This window comes from Gopherus flavomarginatus, chromosome 9 (assembly GCF_025201925.1).
Source record: "Gopherus flavomarginatus isolate rGopFla2 chromosome 9, rGopFla2.mat.asm, whole genome shotgun sequence".
Classification (NCBI taxonomy): domain Eukaryota; kingdom Metazoa; phylum Chordata; order Testudines; family Testudinidae; genus Gopherus; species Gopherus flavomarginatus.
The window spans coordinates 69,192,506-69,214,484 of NC_066625.1; the positions used below are offsets into that span (position 1 = coordinate 69,192,506).

The 21,979-nt window shown below is 41.2% G+C and overlaps 1 protein-coding gene across 1 annotated transcript in view; it reads left to right on the forward strand.

Moving 5' to 3' along the window:
• ONECUT1 (one cut homeobox 1) overlaps positions 1-19,032 on the forward strand; it is a 30,217-nt gene extending 11,185 nt beyond the window's left edge. Inside the window, exon 2 of the mRNA XM_050966914.1 lies at positions 18,547-19,032. Coding sequence (XP_050822871.1) covers positions 18,547-18,839 — 293 coding nt within the window. The 3' untranslated portion in view covers positions 18,840-19,032. The remainder of the gene's footprint in view (positions 1-18,546) is intronic.
• Positions 19,033-21,979: the final 2,947 nt, after the last annotated feature.

The following is a 21,979-nucleotide window of genomic DNA, read 5'->3' on the forward strand; positions in this document are numbered from 1 at the left end:
GGTGAGCTCACGACCTGCCCTGCAGCATGTTGGCCTCATGCTTCCAATGAATCATACAAGTCTAGTGAACTTTTATTCGGAAATCTGATGTTCGCCTCTTCAATGCAGGAGCAACAATAACATCGGTTATGTTATAATCCCAGCGCGCAACTACCCGGCTGCGAGGATGTCGCACGCGCAAACTCCTTCCGCATCTTTCCCTCCCTTGCCGCCCACATTAGGCCTGGCGGCTTTAGCCATGATCACTCCGGAGGAGGTAGAGCGTGTCCATTGCTGTGACACCTGCAGGAGCGTGACACCGCCATGCTTGGCGAATGCCTGTCGGTGGCTGGTGGGGGCAGGGACATGCTGAAGAGCCAGTGGCTAGGAAGCGGTGCTGGTACCATGCGAATTTGACCATGAGTTCGGGGGTGAGGATAATAGGAGACGGATTAGGAAAGGGAAAGAGAGAGAGAGAATTCTCTAGCTAGAAAGTGGTGATTCCGGTCCCAATTGGTGCATGGGGCTGTAGGAAAATTTGTCACAATGCTGCAATCGAGCGCTGGACACTTGCAAACCACGGTTGTCAGATAACTGAGGGAATTTCTCAATACTCGCAAAGAATGATGCTAAAAAGGCACGGATAGTGAATCCTTTCCTATATGTTCCTTTGTTAGTTCCTATTTGAATGACCCCGCGTGTTTGGGCCTGGGCAAGCTGTCAGATGCCCTCTGGTGGATCCTCAAGGTAGCACATCACAAAAGCAGCTCATACTTTGGGACAATTAGTGGGTTTAGGACTGAAGAGGACATTGCTGAGGTGCACTAGGGGCTTCATCAGAAGCCTACTGGAGTCTTCAATGGGATTGGGATCAGGGCCTATCCTAGGCTGCATAAAGGCCTGGTAGCATCATGCCCAGGGCCACATCATCACAACACCTGTCATTTTCATGACCACTAGATTTATTTATGAGCAAATCAACACATGTCAACATGACAGAGAGGGCAACTTCCTGCAGTATCTTGGCGAGATCATACTGTATTAAGTGTGTGAATGGTTTGTGTATAATTGTGTGCCAGGGACTGTGTGCACTCCATGGGGGAAGGGCTACCACAGCTCCTCCAGAAAGGAAAAGTAGTAGGGGATGATCAAGGCAAATCAAGGGGATGATCAAGGCAAATAACACCTCCAGGGAGGCATCACCTCCTGGGGAGGCTCTCCTATTCTGGTTCTGACTGGAGTCTCCAGAGACCAACAGACAAAGACAGGACTTTTGGATAAACAGCCTGAGCTTAAATTTACTTGGGGCCTTAGTTCTAGTTCTTAATCTAAAAAATGATTTGAATTTGTAACCAGAGGAAAACCCAGTTGTGAGGTTGGAAGGGCTGACACTTACCTACCAGAGCCCAATATGGAGTTGGGGGTGCTCTGGTAAGCTGGTTAGCATGTGGATAGGTTGTTTTATTGTGTCTATGTTTTTGTTGTAATGCTTTTACTTTAAGAATAAATGTGCTTGCTGAGAAGGAGCTGTGATATAACCACAGGAAATACGCTGGTTGTAGCCCGTGAAGTAAAAGCAAAGCACAGGCATTGGGCTTTTAGACAAACTGGCTTGCTAGGGCTATCCCAGTGTGGATCATGGAGGTTTGCAGCCTTTAAAACCCCTCTCAGAAGGGAATGAGATGTAGGTCTTCACCCAGTGGAGGTGATGGCCAGGAGCCAGGAATCTTTTAGTGGATGCTCTTAAGGGACCATGGAGGAGAAATACAGTGCAGTTACCCTACAACTATGACAGTCAACTCTTACTTTAGGTGAATATAAACTTATTTTCAAATATCATATCTTGATAAAACAAAAATGATGCTTCCTGGATTTGTTCCAAGATGCATCATTTTTTGGCCAATAAGAAAACTGATTTTGGTTGTGTAATGGCAAAATAATCATTTGTGGGAAAATCTTGTAGGAACAAGAATAGTTTTAATTGTATCCCATTTTAGAGTGATAAAAATCTTCAATGCTGAAATTAGATATGTTTCCATAATGTTAAAATAAGGGTACATTGGTTATTGTTCAGCAACTTTTACACACAGTATTACTGGCTAACTCATAATGCTAAGGCCGAGATGACCTAAGGATTGTTAATTTTTTTAATGATTTTTTTCTGTTGGGCCACCAACCTGCTGCCACTTCAAACTGAACTTCAAATATTAGTGCACCACATGTGATTCCAGCAAATTTTAAATAAGAAGACACAAACTTCTATTCTTTAGTGATTTTGCTACAAAAAAATTGCAAAGAACCTTAAAGTCATAGACAGTTTTAAAGTACAGTGATATTAACATGAAATACTATGAGGGTTAGTCTGAAATGAGAGTCAGAAAAGATTAGTGACTTTTAAAAAGTCTAGCTGCTGATTTGAATGTTCTTGGCAAACATTCTGAAATACTTTCATGAATATTTGTCCAACAATGGAACTGTTGGGAAAATGCATTTTCACCACAGTTTCAACAGAAATCCTATATCAATGTTTCTATAATTTCTACAAGAGAGAGCTCTTTTGTATATGCTGAATGAAATCTGTGATGTTTTAAAAGCAAAACGGATACTTCACAGAGCTTTAAAATTCATGTAGACTGAAATAGCTACATTTTATCATGATGAGTCTTTGATTATCTTGTTTAATCTTGAAACTTGTTAGCCACCTACTTTTTAAAATAATAATAATCAAAATTAAGTCTCTTTGAAACTGAGACGTTCATTTATCCATATTACGACTATATTCAATTTTATTAACCAATAAGAAATATTTGTCCTATGTGATGCTCAGAATGAGCTAAATATTTCAGTACTTCACTCTGGAGGTCACAAAGGCATGAATAACTGGGGCCAGGCCCACATCAGAGAGAAATTGTTACAACAATCAGACATCGTATTATTAAATATCCAATTTTGCTCAAGCAAAGGCAGAGATTGAGTTGAGTATTTGTATCTTTGCCTTCTTTCGACGTCACAAATGAGGAAGAGGCGCCACCTAGCGTCCGCCTGCGCTAACAGCTACCTAAGCTGGTTAGTGCGATAGGAATGGTGAGCATGATTCAAATATTGATGTAGTCACAAGAACCGTTCATTAAGGCAATTTAATCTTTGCTATTAATGTCCCTTCAATTCATTTGGGGTAATTAAGATGCAGTTAAAGTGATTACATTCTAATTACTTATGCTAGACTAAGGAGCGTTTGTCACGCTAATGCGGTTACCTAAGGACTTGGCTAAAGAAAGTTAACATTTACTTTAGATGATGTAACTGGAAAATCAGGTCCTTTCCCTGTATTAATCCAGTTAGCAGCATATTCTGTAAAGGTGACGTCAGCTCATTGGAGCAGTTAAGGATCCTTCAACATTGCCACGTGGGGTAAGCCCCTGAATCCCAGCTCTGTTGAGTCAGCACCACTCAGCCTGGATCACTTTATTATTGCAGTGGAAGCAAATTAAGGTCACTAATTTTCATACAGTGCCTATAACTGGGATGCTTACAATTAAGATTCTCCTTTGGAATCTCCCTGGCCAATCTGTGGACATTCTACCTTGTTTCCCACAGAAAGATGCTTTTCTTTCAAACTGTTCTTTTATTCGGATATTAAATAGCAACAAAGTTAGCAGAACTGGAATCCAATTTGAGTCAGGTGAGAGATGAACTAGGAGGATATATCCTAGCACTCACTTTCCAAACATCTAGAGTGGACTAGGCTGACAGTGAAATACTGCACTCTAAAGAAGTGTAAACCTGAACAATCATTGAGTTTTTATAGGCAAACATGATTGATCTATGTCAAGAGTGGAAAGAAATAACATGATGTCGTTTAGGATGTACCTGATGATTTTAAAACCATTAATATACTTTTCTGCTGGTGTGGGAGAGAAAGAGACATTCCTTAGTGAACAGTGCTGAGCGGCACTAATGTTTTACTGGGCTGGGGAAGTTTTGGTCTGCTAAGCTGGGAATGAGTCCTGGTGTGTTTGTGCTGACCTAGCCCAAGTGTAGGCCTGACGTTGCTTGCTTGGTACGTGTAGGCACTACCATAGCACTCCTTTTGCACAAGGCTAGGTGGGGCTGCACAGTAGAGCATTGACAGAAACAGCCACATGGCCTCCCATGTCCTAGTGAACACCATTGAGGGCAGTGTGAATGAGATAGGGCAAGTCAAGGACAGGGACCACATGGACCAAGTGGCCCTAATACTATGTGTAATGATACAGAGGGACTGGGCCTGTCGCTTCAGGCCAAACAGGAATGTTTGGCTTTGTGAATGAATCGCATTAAATGAACATGAGTCGTATAAGACCCTAATTACATTCTTATACACGCTATATTTTAAGAGTTCTGTGAGAATGTCATGTATTTCTATCACTATTCCTATCTCTTCACACTCCATATTTGTGTGGAGATGATATCCATGTGATAAATTAATTTACCATACACTTTTGACCATTGTGCCAGCAGTATGCCCACTGATTCATATTTGCTGGGGCTACTTTTAACACCCCAACCTCCTAAGCAGCTTAAAATAGATGCCATTTAAATAAATCAATCTGTTAGTGAAATGTTTCCTCCTTCTCTGTCCAAATGTGGAATTTCTCCAAGAAATCTTCCCTCAGGATGGGCGAGATACAGTCCTGCTCCACTCATGGGTTTTCTATACATGAAGATGTCACTGCATATTTTGTGATGCTAAAAGCAGGATCTTTGGAAAGAGATTGTTCCCAGCTTCACAATGTGGCTCAATCCCTTCTAGCGCTGGATGGTCCCAAGATAATGGGGTTTTTAATCGTGACATGTTTAGGTTTAGAAAAGACATTTAAGGTCAATCTAAAGGGGTCTGTGGTTCCATCTAAGACCTGGAGATTTGGACTTGGGGCTAGATTCACAAAAGTATTTAGGCCCCCATATCCCAGACTTAGGCACCTAAGTATTGGGTTTAGGTGCTTAAATCCCCATTTTAGACTCTATTGCAATTCACAGAACCACCTTTGAGCCCTGTAGATACCTAAACTCACTCAGCCCTTGCATTTTTGCAGTAAAAAAGTGCTTATGTTTCTGCTCTCCACATGCACACTGCTGCCTCATTCTAGGTGTCTGGTGCTTATCTCCCACCCATGCACCAGAGTGATTCACAAACTGAGGAAAACAGGCATTTGCCTGCCTAACTCACGTGTGGCCCAATCCAGCAGGTGTGCTCAAACCATGTCTACTGGATCAGGCCTCTCAGGCAAATTCAGACAAAATGGAGGAGATCCTCCCTAATAACTTTTATCCTAGTGGTTAGAGTACTTACCTGGGAGATGGGCACTGTGGATAAATAATCAAACAGTCATTGGGCAGAGAGCGAGCAAGAGAAAGTGCAAGCATGAGAATGACTCTATAGCCTGGTGGTTAGTGCACTTACCCAGCAAGTGGAACCAGTCCCCAGGAGCTAGTGACTCTTCAATTATTTTTCCACAGTGGGAAAGCTTCAACTGGAGAGACTGAAGGAGCCCCACATCAGAATGTCCCAAAGCCCAGTGGATATGGCATGCACCTGAGCAGTGAGGAATCCCTGTTCAATTCCCTTCTTCTCATCAGGTGGAGTGGAGAACAGAGCCCAGGGTCTCCCACATCCCAGAGAGTGCTCTAACCACTAGGATAAAGGTTATAAGGAACCTCTTCTCCGCCCCCCTTCCACCAGCTTCTTGCAACAACACACCTTAGGCACCTAACTCCAAGAGATGGGTTCACAGCTCAAAATCACTAGCAGAGGGAGGTGCCTCCCTGGACTTAGATGCCTATCTCCATGAGAGGGGTGGGGCTTAGCACACATCTCTCTCATTGGCATCTCCCATTGGCTAACTTAGGTATCTTTCCACCTAGCGTGCTGGCTTTTGTGACTTGCAGTCTGAGAAGCCTGTTCCTCATATAGGGAATCTCAGCACCTGACTCAGGCTTTGTGAGTTGCAGTGTTGTTCCTGTGATTTTCTAAGCATCTAGGTACTGTGAGGTGGAGTGCCTTCATGAACATAAGCCAGGGTAACTAAAGGATCTGGCTTTACAAGCGGAGGAATATGAAAAATTAATTCCAACAAAACATTTGCAAACTCTCTAAAACATTCCTAAAATAATTTTTCCATAGGATATGCAGATAATGTGGGATAAAGGGTTTATTGGCATTAGCCCTGGATGTCATGCAGAATTCCACACTCATGAGTAATGTGCACAGAAAAGCACATAGATACAATTTGTAAAAGTATCTTTGGAATCTTCAGGATCAAAGGCACCATGTAACAGCACATTATTTATCCCAAAGTAGGGAAAGCTTGCAAGACTTCCCAGTTTTGCTCCACTAAGGTCTTTCAGGAAGATTATCTAGAGTTGATGGGGAAGTTTCAGTTTCCATGCTTGTTCAATCCGTAGCATATTGTTGAAACTTCCAGCCATGCTGCTAATTGATATTAAGTGCCCCCCCCCACATGACAAATGCAATGGAAATTAGTGTGGTGTGAACCTCCCAACCAGGAACTGAACTGAGACCACTACTTTATTTAATATAGGACACAAACAACCATCAAACAATAATGATCTGTGGTCACTGGGCCAGGTTTGAAAACATGTCCTATCACCTTGAGGTGAAAGACACTATATCCCACCACCAGTCCACTTCTACTTTTTAAAAAAACTAAAACATTTTCGATATATGAAATCACCATATTTGGAGCTGTATATCTGCATACATCTATCTACAGTTGCATTGATACATACATCTCAAAAAGTAAGCAGACAAATAAATAAATCCACCAAAACATAAACCAACAATGTGTCTTGGTTTTTCTATTTGCTATGTGCTAGAATCAGGCTATGATACTCATGGAACTGCAAGAGTTTTTCAAAGAGAAACAGCTGAGCAATAGAATTCCGTTTGCTGCCATGTTGTGTTGCACTCAGATGGAAGAATTACCCTCAGCGCTACATCCCTCAGGGCACAGCTCTGTAGGAAAATATTTCCAGAATCCTTCCATTTATTGAGTTGTTGAGAATGTGACACTTTTCCATTTTATATCTGAAAGAGCGTGGTCACTGCCGTTAACATTTTTAGCCATTGGCTGATCAACTTTTCTTTCAGTGGCAGCTCACCTGTGATTTCAAAATATTTCACAGAAGTCAGTGTAAGTTTTGTCCATATAGTTTATTCTGTTCTACATTTTGACCCTGAGTACCAAATTTTCAAAAGGAGAAGCTGTGGTGAAGTGGAAGTCATGGTGTTGTCTCTTTATAACATGTCTGAAGCAGAAGGAATATTCCTTTTGATATTATCTGTCTTCATGTGTGTTGTTTCTGTGTATTTAGGAGTTGAAAATCCAGAAGGAAAGGAAAATTGTCACTTGTGTTTATATGTTTTAGGTATGAGAGAGAGAATGAATTGTACTGCTCCTGAAAGTGGGCAGTAACTAAATAGTTCTGTTTTGTTTTTTCTTAGACTTTAAAAAGGTAAATTTCCCCTTACAGATGATCTTCTGAGTGAGGCAGTGCAGTCAGCACAACATGTGCCTACTGAAGTTTTGGCTTTTGGACCCACAGAAAAGTTTAGTTCCCAGTGCAGATGGAAAAAAATATCTACTTCTCTACCCCTAATCCCATGACCTGAGAGTGATCAATCTCATTACTGAGTTTTCATATGGGGTTTGATTCTTCTCCCACTGAAATCAATAGGCACTTTGCCATTTACCTCAATGGGACCAGGGTTGATCCCACTGTGTGGGGTACAATCAGCCCAACTCCTTGTTTAAAAGGGAGCTTAAAAGAGCACTGACAAATGGTGTGATGCTCCCATTCTAGTGAGCAGTAGGTACAGCAGGAAGTTCTGTACCATTCACAGGCAACTGGGCCTTAAGAGGTACCAAACTTGGCAAGTTACGTCAGCCAAATCCCCAAGGCAACTTAGAAGGAACAAAGGAGACAAAAATAGATGGATGGACTGAATCAGGAGAATTGCAAGTGTCAAAATATCTGTTGCTCAGGGCAGAGAAAGATGGAAGTGACTAGAAGAGGCCACAGTTCAGCCATGGATTTATAAGTCTCCTTGTGACGCTGATAATATTACATTGTCCTAGCTACACACACAGAGTGTTAGAGTCAAAGTGACTTTCTTTCTATATTCTGCTTTGCCTTTTTCTTAAACAGGCTTTTTTCAGAATCTTTCAAATGGCAGCTCAAGGGGTATCTCTCAGCTGCAGGCAATGCTAGAAACAAAAGGCACTGTTCTTTTTATTGGTTGACATGGGGAAATGGCCAGCTATGCTACACATGCTAACATTGTGATAAAGAGATACAATTGTAGCGTGATCATCTACAAAAGTGCAACATCCTAGTGGTTTTAAATTGAAAGCATTTTTGTGAATTCAGGATCTGTCTGGTTGGAACCAATCAGACAACTCAAAAACTTAAACTGCTTCTGGGTAGGTGTATGTTAAAGACATGAATCCAAATTAGTTCTAGTGTTATTCTCTGCTACTTAAAAAAAAATAGTGCTCATAAAGATACAGGATTAACTATCCAGGAGACTAAGGCCTGATGGTTGTCCAGAAAGGACCTAATGCAGGGATCCCCAACGCGGTGCCCGCAGGCACCATGGCTCCTGCAGGGGCATCTAAATGCACCCGCGTCCTGGCCATAGGTGGAGCATCCGCCTAAATGCCGCCGAATTTCTGTGGCATTTCGGCATCGACACCTCTTGATGACGCCACTTGCCGCCAAGTGACATCATCGAGAGTGTCGCTGCTGAAATGCCACAGAAATTCAGTAGCATTTTGGCGGATGCTCCACCACCACCATGGTCCTTCATCTGGCGCCCACCAGACGAAAAGGTTGGGGACCACTGGCCTAATATATCAGTCTTTAAGCAAGACCTGACTTCAGCAATTAGCTTTGCCTACTTAAAGAAAAAGAACTCTGGCCCAGAAGAGAGCGATGCAGCTGCTTCCTCTTCCCACTACCTTGGACTGGAGTTGAACCAGTGACACACAGGTAGAAGATTCCATTTACCATCACTCATGTTAGGAAACAACCATCCTCCACTCCTGCTTTTGACAGACTTTCATTTTGGAGCATTTGTTTCATCCCTTGTCTACGTTTGTGCTTTGGCAATTTGAGAGCTACAATTTATTATTAAAATTGATTGATTGGCTATAAAACAGAGAAAATGGTCTCAAGGAAAACCTATTATTGTTTTTCATTATCTCTGTTATTTATTGTTAGTGCTAGCAGTGTTCTTGGTGCTGTATAAAGCTCAGAAAATGAGAGTAGTGCCTGCCCCAAAGAGCTTACAAACTAAGTGGGTACAATTTTCAAAAGGTGCTTCCAATGGAATTTAGGTTCTTGAGTCCCTTAAGCACTTCTGAAAATTTCAACCCGATCTGTTTTCCACGGAAGTCAATAACAGTATTTCCTCTGACTGCCATGGGAGTTGGACCGATCCCTAGGAGACCAAGAAGACCATGTTAGATTGTCTAAATGTTTGTAAAGTTATAGTTTTAAAGTATATGCTTGTCTGAATAGGTGGGAGTAGCACACATGTTTAAAGTTAGCTGAATTGGAGGCCTAAATGCATTTGTTCTCTACTGTGCTTTTTAGGTCAATCAGTTTGCAAGTTTAGACACATTTGACAAACATGGACCATCATAGCATATTGCATTTCTGAAAAAGAAGGCCTATGTATTTTTGTCTTTAGAAGAAGGTCATAGCAATGTCACCAGCAGGGCAAAGTATCAGCACATAAGTGCTTTGCTGAATAAAATTGGGATTACTCACATGCTTAAAGTTAAGCACAAACTGAAGTGCATTGCTGTATCAGGACCTTTGTTAGTACAGCTAATGGAACTTCCCTGCTGTAGTTTTCTAGCTATACCATGAATTTACAAGATATTGCACAGGCATGAGAGTTCAGATTTTTGCAGTAAACATTGGAGACTTCTTTTCAGTACAGTTGAAATGTACGGACATTCTTTTGCACCAAAAGATACAGAAGAAAAGATATTTTTTTTAAAGTAATGACAAAAAATGTCCATCACCTTTTAAAATTGTCTTATGATTTAGGATATTTCCACTGATGTCAGTGGGGCTAAGATTTCATCCTGCATTTCTGAAGTAGAAATAAGTAAGATCTGGTGGTTAAGGCACCGGAATGGGAGTTCTGGGTTCAGTTTCTGGCCCTGCTACAGATTCAGTGTGTGACCGTGGGCAAGTCATCTAATCTATATGCACTTCAGTTCCTATTCTGTAAAATGGGGATAACAGTGTTCCCTTTTATTTCACCACTGGCCTGCTTGGTCTAGTTAGAGTGCAAACTCTTTGGGACACATTCTGTCTTACTCTGTGTTTGTAAAGTGCTTAGTACAATGGGGCCCTGATCTTGGTTAGGCTCTCTATGTGCTACTGTAATACAAATTATAAAATAATAATAATAATTAATAATAACATGAGAGATCCATCCCCAGCAGCACTGAGAGGTGTCTGGTGGTAGGCTGGGGAGGTATGGGACATAGCTGGTGTATCTGCAATTACAAGGGCTTGTCCTCACTACCAGGAGATCCATGCCCCCAGGGTTGATTTAGTGGGTCTAGTGAAGACCTGCTAAATCGATGGCAGAGCGCTCTCTGGTGGACCCCACTACTCCAGCTCTCCAGGAAGAGTAAAGTAAGACACTGCAGTAAGTCGATCTAAGCTACATTGACTCCAGCTATGTTATTCATGACTTAGGTTGAACTTACCCTGGTAGTGAAGACAAGCCCCCAGGTTCAACTGGACAAAATAGTTAAGGAGATGACTGTAAGTATATTTACTGAGAGTTTTCCTTTCATATGGACTGGAGAATACATAATACTGGGGAACAACTTGCCTCAGCAGTCTGTGACACGCTAATGTATCATTTCAATAACATATCAATACTATGATGTGTTACACAAAACAATCTTTATGTATTTTCATTTCTTGCAAGTGCCCATCCCAACAGCTCAGTTAAAGCCAGAATCTCTCACTAAAGCCAGAATTTTCAGAAGGGTTCAGCACGCATAAGCAACATTAGATTTTCAGAAGTGCCCAGCTCCTACTGGGGCACCAAAAGGAGTTTCACATGAGGTCACCAGATTTTCACATGAGGTTAGTATGTAGGAGGTTGAGTTCTTTTGTGGCCCTAAGTTCCACAGTAGGAGTGGCAGAATGCTGAGCACATGAGAGCTGAGCACTTTTGAAACTCTGGCCCCATATGTTTGTATAGCAGCTAACACATTGGGAATCCAGTCTCATTTGGGCTACTGTAATACATTTCTTGCAAACAGTGCAAGGCTTTTCTGAGATCATTTATACTGAAAGATGAAAAACACAAAATTTTACTCGTACAGCTAATCCTGACTAAAGCCAATACACACTCAGACAAAAATATAAAATCTCTCTCTCATCTGACCACCCTCTTATATCTCAGTCCACACCCTCAAAGATTGGAGAAAAGTGGTGAGTCTTTCAGGATGCCCAAAGATCAAGAGATCCAGAAATGAGTTCACTTCACTAATGTCAAAGCTGCAAAGCTCTCGTTAGCTGCCTACGCTACCAGTGATTTTGCAGTGAGATCTCCAAAACAACACAGTTTCGCACAAAACTGGAAAAACTGTTTGTTTTTAAAATTAAATGTCTTGAATTTTAAAGCAAAATGCCACAAATGAAATACAAACATCTAGAAATCCCAACGCTGGTTTATGCACCAGTATAGAATGCATACGCTGCCCCTGTCCATGCAAACACGTTGTGTGCTGGGCTGATAACTTGTCCTGGGAATACCAGCCCAGTGTGCAAGGGGAGGAGGGGCAGAAGGAAAGGATGACACTAGTACCCACTCCTTGGATTCGAATGGATGACGACTAGAGAATTCATATACAGCCCCTATCTGGAGTAGATCTGTGTCTAGCTCTGGCCCTCTCTTTTCCTTTCCTTGGCTGGCAGATCACCTCTGGGAAGGGAGATGAGTTAGATGGTGATTTAACCATTCCACAGCTGCTTCAGAGGACATATTTGTAGCTTCAGGCTCCATGCACTAGATAGATAGTCCTAGTGTTGGGTCCTATATAAACAGATGAAATTATGTAGCTATATTTACACTTACAATGCATGTTAAAAATCAAGCATCAGTTATTAATTAAGAGCATCCTCTCATAAAAATTTAGCTGACAGTTCTGACAATTATAATATAGGTGGAGCTGGTAGCAACACCTGTTATTAAGGTTGGCTGACACATCGCATTATAAGATTCTGTTTTCAATTGCTTATAACTTTGCCAAACAGTAACCATTCAGGATGAAATTCTCTATGCTGGATGCCTGTTTCAGAATGACTTTTTTTAAAAAGCTGCATCAAAAGCAGCTGATTCCAAGAATCAGAATGGGGGAAATATGCTGTTTTGTTCCTGTTTAAAAAATTCTTACAACCCTTTAATTGAAAAGATCTTGCACCCCCATGCTTTGTAGCCAATCTTTGAAATTTGACTGGAGTAGAGAGAGGCTGGCCTGCTGCAGGGATATGCCTTTTGCCAACCCTGTGAAAAACTACCTTTAAAAAGCCTCTAAAAATAGTCAGTTCACACATGCTCAGTAGAGTATTGTTAAAGTTTGGCAGCTAAATTCTCTGAGATTCCATCTGTACTGAGCATGCTCCATCCCTCGGCTACAGGGGCCCTGAAGAGCAGGACATCCATGGGTGGCTCTAGGGATTTTGCCCAAGCACGGCAGGCAGGCTGCCTCCAGCGGTTTGCCTGCGGAGGGTCCGCTGGTCCCACGGCTTCGGCTGACCCCCCACAGGCATCCTCAGAAGCCGCGGGACCAGCGGACCTTCTGCAGGCAAACCACCAGAGGCAGCCTGCCTGCTGCCCTCACGGCGCCGGCAGAGCCATGCTGGGGCCTGGAGCCGCCCCGAGGACATCTGTGGGCCACTGTCATGCTGGGCACTGGACAGAGTGGAGATACTGTCACTTCTATGGTCTTGATGCCCCATGCTGTCACCCTGGTAGTGGAGAGGAAAAGGGCGAATCAGCTCAACTAAATGCGGAAGGGATGAAAGCTGCACCAAAGATGGGAGGGAGAGGGAGTAGATTGGGAAAAGGATCTGGGGCTGGGGTAGAGGAAGCCATGCTGAGAAGATATTGGGATTGTCTGGGCAAAGAGCCTCAGTGGGGAGGCTGGAATGAGGAGCTTGAGGAGGGAGACTGAGACTGGATGAGAAGCTGAGGGCATAGAGGAAACTGGGATGCAGTGCCAGATTAATGTATAGGCAAACTAGACACATGCCTAGGGCCAAAATTCTTGGGGGGAGGAGGGCCATGCACAAAGTCACAATGCCACTCAGGTTTGGCCTGGCTGCCCCTGTGTCATGACAGAGGTGTGGCCAGACCAAATTTCAGTGACTGGCACTCACATTAGAAGTGTATGTTTACCTAGGGCCCTGTGATGGGTTAATCCGGCTCTTCTGGGATGAGTAGTTGTGGTGGGATGGGGAGACAGGACTGGCACAGGGTCAGGCTGGAAGGAACATGAACAGGAGGGGTCAGACTTCAGGGAGGGAGGCAGAAGAGTTTGTGCCCTCTAAAGCATGCTCCCCTCCGAAAACATGTATTGCACCCAAAAATTCTGAGATTCCCCATACCTCTGCTGTCAGCAGATATCTGTGAAACCTGTCTGGCAAAGTGTGTGTCTGATTCTTCACTAGTCGAGGTCCACATAGAGGATGACAACCTACTACTGCTATCAGTTACTCTGTTAGCTGAAGTAGCAGAGGTCTGTGTTGTAGATCTAAAAGTTCTAACTCTGATGCCGAACCACATAGGAGTCCATATAATTCAAGTTATGTGTTTTTATCTTGGTTTTTTAAAAAACCTAGGAAATTACACACAAAAATCTACATTTGAAAGAAAGATTAATGTTGCAAAGTCAAGCACTCAAAAGGTAGGAAATGTCAGAAACCAGATTACCCTTGCAACCTTAATTCGGCCTCCTTGTGCATATGCAATATGATACAGTCCTTAATTACGTGATCATATACTATTTTTTTCACAGGACCCCTGCCTCAATCAGTGCACAGGATGGACTGTGGTCTGGGGATTAATCAGGGATGTGTAGTGAAGGAGGCTGTTATTTCTTGAACACCAGCCTCATTTATTGCAGAAGCTGGAAGGTGTGTAGTGAATGAGGCAAGGAACTGCAGGAAGAGAAGGGACAGTCCATGGTCAAGGCAGTTGAATGCTGCCCTGGCAAACTGGATTCTATCAGTGCCTCTGCTACAGAATTCCTAGGTGATTCTGGGCAAGGCACTTAAATCAAACTCATCGGAGATGATTTCTAATTAAGTGTTTCTCATTTTCTGAGAACCTGAATTGAGACCCTGGGTTTTGATTTGCAGAAGTGCTGAGCACTCACAGCTGCAGCTAAGGTCAGTGGGAGCCAGGGCTGCCCAGGGGATTCAGGGGTCCTGGGGCAAAGGAATTTCTGGGGCCCCTTCCATAAAAAAAAAGTTGCAATATTATAGAATACTATTTTCTCATGGGGGCCCCTGTGGGGCCTGGGGGTAAATTGCCCCACTTGCCCCCTCCCCCTCTGGGCGGCCCTGGTGGGAGCTGTGCTTTGAATGTAGACCGTGCAATAAACATACTAAGTACTCTGAAAAATCATGTCCTAGATGTCTCAAAATGGGCACCCAAAATTAGTGGACACTTTTGACCTTAATCTTCAGTACTGCAACTGGAAAAGGGGGATAATACCTCCCTGTCACCTCACACGGGTATGGGGAAAATAAATTAATATTTGTGAAGCGCTTGGATACGATAGTGATAAGCTCCAGAGAAAAGCCCCTGAGGTAATTAATAATTTAATATCCAGAGAAGGTTTGAATAGCATGCCGTAAATAAAGCATGGGGCCACACATTGAATAATGAGACTAAAACAAGATATCGAACAGCTGCTCATTCAGTAAGTACTATCCGGCCTGTCAGCATTTAAACTGGCTTATTTTTTGGAGCAGAACCACACTTTACTCAGATAGGAAGAATGTCAGAAAAGTTTATATCACTTTCCTGAGAGGACTGCAACTGAACGTTGCCTTCTCTGATGAGATAGTTTTTTCTCAACTTAAATTAGGAAGTATCTGTCACATGATTTCTGTGAGAGTTCCCTTGCTCTAGAATATGTTCTCTTCCTGATCCATCACACTCTAGATTTCTCAATCATCCTGCCATTGCAAAGCCTACCATTTTTCCTGGGCACTTAGATGGGGATTGATCTGAGGGGAGAGGCTGGTAAAATATGGGGTTATTGTTTTGTTGGTTTTGTTGGCAGGTCTGATGATGTATTATGTGATCAGTCTAATTCAATCTACAATATTGTGCCGCATTAGGCACTTTTTTATCATTTTGATCAGTGTACAGCCAAGGTGAGGCACTTTCAATTAAACTGAACAAAATTAAATTAATTTTGGAAGCATTGGTAGCAGCCCCATAGTTAAGGCTGGGTTTTGAATTTGGTTCTAAGCTCTGCTTCCAAGATCTCTTACAACTTTTGAAGGGAGTAACCAATTTGTTCGCAGATTGAAATGCTGCCTCTACTGGGACATAAGAAGAATGTTCTAACAATTTGGAAAGTGACAGATGTTTATTGATCTTTAATCACAATTTTAACATTTTATGTTTTCTCCCCAGTACCTTAAACTTTTTGGATCCCTGTGTTCTCAGCAGCGATAGGTTTTGAGAACCTCAGGTCTTGTGCAGATGCTGAGGTCCTCAGGAACAAGGTATTTTCAAATCATGGGCCATTTTCTAGGGAATTGTTTAGGAATCTTAACTTGTATGGGTTGGAGCCACAAAGGTGAAGAAGATGTCAAGCTTTACAAGGCAGATTCGCAATGTATGTTTATTTTCTGCTATTCTTCATGTTTCTGGAGAACTGTCCTATACTTGTTTGACCTAGAACTAGGAGGTTTATATATGCAGATAAACCAACTCTGTATTTACTGCTGTGTGTCTGTCTGGTTGTGATTCTAATGCTATTTGTCCAATCAGGACAAATTATAATGAATGATTATTTCAGCAGTGAACTGTGCATCTGTGCACAGGTCAGAATTTGAGCAACCATTGACAGATTAGAGAGGGGGCATTCTGAGGAAATGAAATTGTTTTTAATTTTCTCTCAAAGTTTGTTTCCCTGACTACCCTCGGGGTATCACTACAAGGGCAAAGGTAAGGATGGACACTGGGGTCATTACAGCAGCAGTTTAGGTTCTTTGGATGCCTTTACTGTGAATTTCCATACTTTCAAATATTTGAGGTTTTGTTAAAGTTTATTCTTTACTGTGAATTTCCTTGCTTTTTATTGTTTGTTAATAGATAAGACAACATTCTTGCAAGGGTATTTAAACTCTTAGGTTACCAATATATATTCTCAACTTGAACTCCAGCTTTTGTCCAGGAATTAATTAATTAATATACAAAGCATAACTTCACTGAGGGTTTGCTTGAATGAAAAACACAAGATTTGACATATTAATGGTATATTATCATAGAGGACAGGGAGTTTGGATTTTAAATGGTTCTTTAGTTCAAAACAGCTATAAACATTTTTGAATCTCTGTCCATTTGATTAATGTGTCATAACCAAGCAAACGTGCTGTAACTGGAATAAATATTGGCAAGTAACTTCTTCAAAAACTTCACTGCTGAGAGAACTGAAATGCCCTTATCCCCTGCCTCATACACAGGTTGCTGTGAGTGACGATACATGAGATATCTGGGAGTCTTAGTGGAATAATTTGATCTCCTCAATCCAGTACTAAAGGAATGGGTGGCCATACTGAGACAGCAGAAATGAGGACTGAATGGGCATGGAGGAGGAAATTTAATTTTCTCTTTAGAGGTGGTCCCTCCAGGTCAGCAAAGAGACATAATTGCTGGGGAATGAAAGGGAAGCTTGCATTCCCACTGCCCCTTCTGTCTCTGTCCAAAGGATAATCTCCAGGTCTTTCAATACAGCATTTTCACAAGTGCTATGTTCACTTTAAAAGTACAGAACAAAACAACACCAAAAAACAAGAACGGAAAGAGAGATGGAATTAAATGGAAATGTTTTAACCAAGATTTACTGTGTCACTGTTCTAGGTGTCACAATGTCATTTATTTTGTTCAAAATATCTAAGTATCAGGCCTGCAAGAGTGTAATACAACCCTGTTTCTTCTCAGTTCTTTGTTCCTCTGCTAATTAAAAGATGCTACAGAAAATGAGTTGACAACAAAAAAAGAAAAATTAAAAAAATGTGGAAAAGTTTGACTTGAAAAATCAGTAAATTTCCACTTCATCTTACAGGGATGATACATAGGTATACACCCAGCATTACTGGGCACTACAAAGGTTAAATGCCTCAATTGTAGCATTCTAACAGACAGTTATAGAGTGCCTCTCCCTCCTCAGATGTTTTCTCTATACAACAAAGTAAAAGAGGACAGTAAGTCTGGGTCAACATGGTTACAAGCATATCTGTGACCATCACAGGATGTTATTGGGGAATAAAAGGCCAGATTACCCCTTCCCTGGGAGAAGTCAAGGGTATGGGAGGATTTCCTCCTGGTGTTTCTTTCTTATGGTCCTGCCAGGGGGATGAGGTTTGCTCCATGGAATGGAGAAGCCACCCTCACACATCATGAAGCCCTAGAGATCTGTAGGATGCCAGGCAACTGTGAGGTGCCTCTGTGCTGGCTCCATACTCCAGCAGCCTCCTCTCAGCTCCCTGGCATCATGGCTCTGGACCCACACTGCCGGGGACTGCCCCTAGATGTGGCTTCCTCAGGGCCACACTCTTCCCCACTTGGAGGGGGATTCCATGGGTCGAATTCAGAGATGAACCTAAGGTAGACTAAACTAGTGTAATATACTAGGTCCCTCAGTATGTATGGTACACCAACTCTGAGTCCCTCAGAAGTCTCTCAAACTTAATTAGACTCTGACTTCCTGAGACTTACTTTGACTCACATCCACTGACCACCCTGCAAGCTACACCTCACTCCAAACCTTACATATCATCGTTGAATTTGACCCACTGAGTCTGAGTGTAAGGGAGTCTTTGGGAATATAAATTAATGTAACTCACAGTCCAAAGGGCCATAAGAGATGAGTGAAATGAGTTGTAAAAAAAAATCAACTAGTGGGTGGATGTAAGAATGTACAAATTCATGAAAGAATGCCAGACCCTCCTCCATCTTACACCTTCCTGTATTGTTATCTAGCTGTTCAGCATATAAATTACACCAACACAAACTCACTTATATATAGATAAGTGAATATAGGTAGGTCCAAGTGGGGCTGACTGTAGAAGGATCTGACTTACCCAAGCTTAGACATCATCCCTAAATTTGGAAAATCTAAGGTGAAATGAATGTTATTTCCAACTTGTTTACTACATTAGCAACATCTTCTCCAATGCCCTCTCAGTCCAAACTCTAACATCTCCTGTGTTTTATTGCAGCATGCAAGAGGAAAGAACAAGAACATGGGAAAGATAGAGGGAATACACCCAAAAAGCCTCGGTTGGTTTTCACGGATGTCCAGCGTCGAACTCTACATGCAATATTCAAGGAAAATAAGCGTCCATCCAAAGAATTACAAATCACCATTTCCCAGCAGCTAGGGTTGGAGCTGAGCACCGTCAGCAACTTTTTCATGAATGCACGGAGGAGGAGTCTGGATAAGTGGCAAGACGAGGGCAGCTCCAATTCAGGCAATTCATCATCTTCATCAAGCACTTGTACCAAAGCATGAAGGAGTAACCACGAACTAAACCTCGGTGAAAAAGCTTTAAAAATAAATAAATAAATAAAGACCAGGACCTCAAGATAGCAGGTTTATACTTAGAACTATTTGAAAAAAAAAAGTTATTTATAAGTCCAAAGAAACCAAAGACTTATTTCACCTGCATTTTGACTTTGTTCTGAGACACACACTTTAGTAGGATGACGACTTGCAAAAAAACAGAAAAGAAAGAAACAAAACAAAAAACAGAGAGAAATGAAAGAAACCACTGGTCTTACACCTTCATCCATGATCATTTTCACCGTATTTGGCTTGTTTAGTGGTTTGGAGCATAGTGATTTCTTGTCATTGAATGGACACCTTTTCAGATATGGCTCTTCATTTCCACAGATATTGCCATGAAGGTGTATGGTGTATCCGTACTGTGTACACACCAGTGGTTAGGGACTTAGTCAGGGTTCGTCTTCAGAAAGGGTTGTGCCATAGCACAACCAACATAGCATGGAGTCATCTGAATTCATTGAACGGTGGTGTGATTTTTTGCTGTTTTATTGTTTGAACTTCGCCGGTGCGACACCTGGAAACAAGTTCAAACTAGGCAAAGAAATTTTGAATGATACCTAAACCAGTGCATTCTCTTTGTTTGTTAAGGAATGTTCAGATTTTAAACAAGTGAAATAATATTCCATCCATTAAAAAAATCGACTAGCTACCAAAGAATACATTTAATATTATATTGCAGGTATTTTATTGCAATGATTTTAATATTCCAAAGCTATTTTTACACAAAATACTATGTAGAGTTATAGGTAGAAACTAATCTAACTGTATAACACACAAAACCTGTCATCAAGACTGTTGTTTGTAATTACTAAACCACTTTAATATTTGTTTCCAAGACTGGCAAGAAAGAATGTCATTTTAGGAGTCACAGTGTCAGAGCACAGGTGCTGATAGTGGGATCCTGCTTCCACCGAAGTCAGTGAGTTTTGCCATTGGCTTCAATAGGAGCAGGATGTGGCTTTACAGCTGTGTGAATGGCTGATGTGATATTTGCCATGTTTGCATACTTTTAGTACACTGTCCCTCCTTGGCTGACATTGCTGAAGGCTCATCTGCTTGAAGGGTGTCAAAAGACCATCTTTCCCTACCAATGTATTTTATATTCATCTCCCAGCCAGCAATATCAGCTAGATTCCAAACATTATATTCCATTCTATTTAATTCATTTTGTACACAAAAATTAAAAATCTGAATAAATTTACAGCGTCCAATTCTGCCCCATTGACATTGAAGTCTATGGATAAAAAGTCTGTTAATGAGAAAAGGAGTTGAAGGAGACATGTGAAGGAATGTGCTTTTGGGACCAAATTCTTTTTCCAATGAAGATTATGGCAAGACTCCTGCTGACTTCAGGGGGAGTAGCTTCAGGAAGATTACGTTTGTGCTTTTTTGCTTTTTTTTGGGTGGGAGGGTGAGGGGGCACATCTTGAAGTCAATAGCGAAACTTCTATGGAGCTCTATAAGAGTGGGATATGGCCCTTTGTTTTGTATCTGCTTACTAGGCTACGTTTTTATTTCAGTACATTCTTTCTTGTATGTCTGTTAACCAGGAAAATGCATGAAATAGTTTACAATTTATAGTTGAAAATCTTTAAGTGCTCTGTTGCAAACAGAACTTTCAGAGGAATGAAATTGTTCCATACTTATTGTGATAAAATCAGAAAGAAAGCAGTGCAACATCTGCATATAAAATTCTAGCGTAGAGGGGGAAAGATTTTACCTGTGCCTGTTAGATCTCTAACTGGTATTTCAAATTACTGTAGCAAATCTCCAAAGCATACCAAATTCTAAAGTGAGCAAATATGCAGGTATATGTCCCATTGCTAGGATAAGAAATCTGTAATCTTTCTTATACCTGTAGCTTAAAAAAAAATCAAGGTAAACTAGAATCCAACATATGTTATCATGGCAGGTTATATTTTCTTGTGATAAAGTCCAATTAAAATGCTAAAGACTAAGAAATTAAGTAACTTTGCAGCACCATCTATTTCCCAAGTTAACCATGTTTGGTCAAGTTTCAGGCTATCCAGTTATAATTACAAATAGGTATTTTAAAATGCAAATGAAATATCTCCTTATTAAAACAATGTTAAATGAGAACAGGGTGTTTGTCACTAAATATTTCTCAATTTTTTTCCTATGTTAAACTCTTTTTTTTAAAACTGACAATGCAATTGTCTAACAAAATGTGTTCCATGAATATTAGAGTCTCTAGTTTACCTTAAATTCTAGCACGGTTTCTTTTTAAAAGCTCTGTTCTCAGCTAGACATAATTGAAGTGGAAAAGTTAATAGGAAGACATAACCTCACCTTTAAGAGATCTTATAAATGCGTCTCATTAATGTAATAAATATGAGGACAACCATAATTAACATTTTGCTTTCTCCAGGAGAACACTGCTTTGTAACTTACTTATAGTTTAGAAAGAAAGCCTTATTTATTTAAAACTTGAGAATTTAAAAATGCAGGGAAATTCAAAGTATATTACCACATTTTTTAGTATTTCCATTGTAATATGTCTTGAGACTATTTGCTGAAACCAAAGATAACTTTCATACCAGCATTGAATTTGCACCCAATATGCAATTCCAGGATCTCTTGCTATGTACACACACACACACACACACACACACACAAATTGATGCACAAGTTAAAGCCTAAAAGTGGTTTTCTTACATCTGTTTAAGCATGCTTTAACCTTTTTTGTTTTTATAAGCCATTACGAACAAAGGCACCCTTCCTGTAAGCAATATGCTAATCACACTTGGAATATACAGAGAACACACAGTTCTCTTTAGTTGGTTTCTAAATATGAAGCAAAATAAATGTGGATACCTTCATCCTGATTATGAAGTTATTTTATCCCTCAGGAGACTGCTCCATTGCACTGACTGAAGCATAGACAGTAGATCTTTTAGTGCACCCAGATTCTTATTATTTCTTGTCTTTAGTAATGGTCATCCATGAAGGTGATTTTTTTTCCCCAAAGTTGCACTTAAACTTCTACACAAAGGATAAAAGCCTGGCCTCACTGAAGTCAATGGGAGTCTTGCTACTGACTTCAGTGGGGTCAAGATTTCACCCAA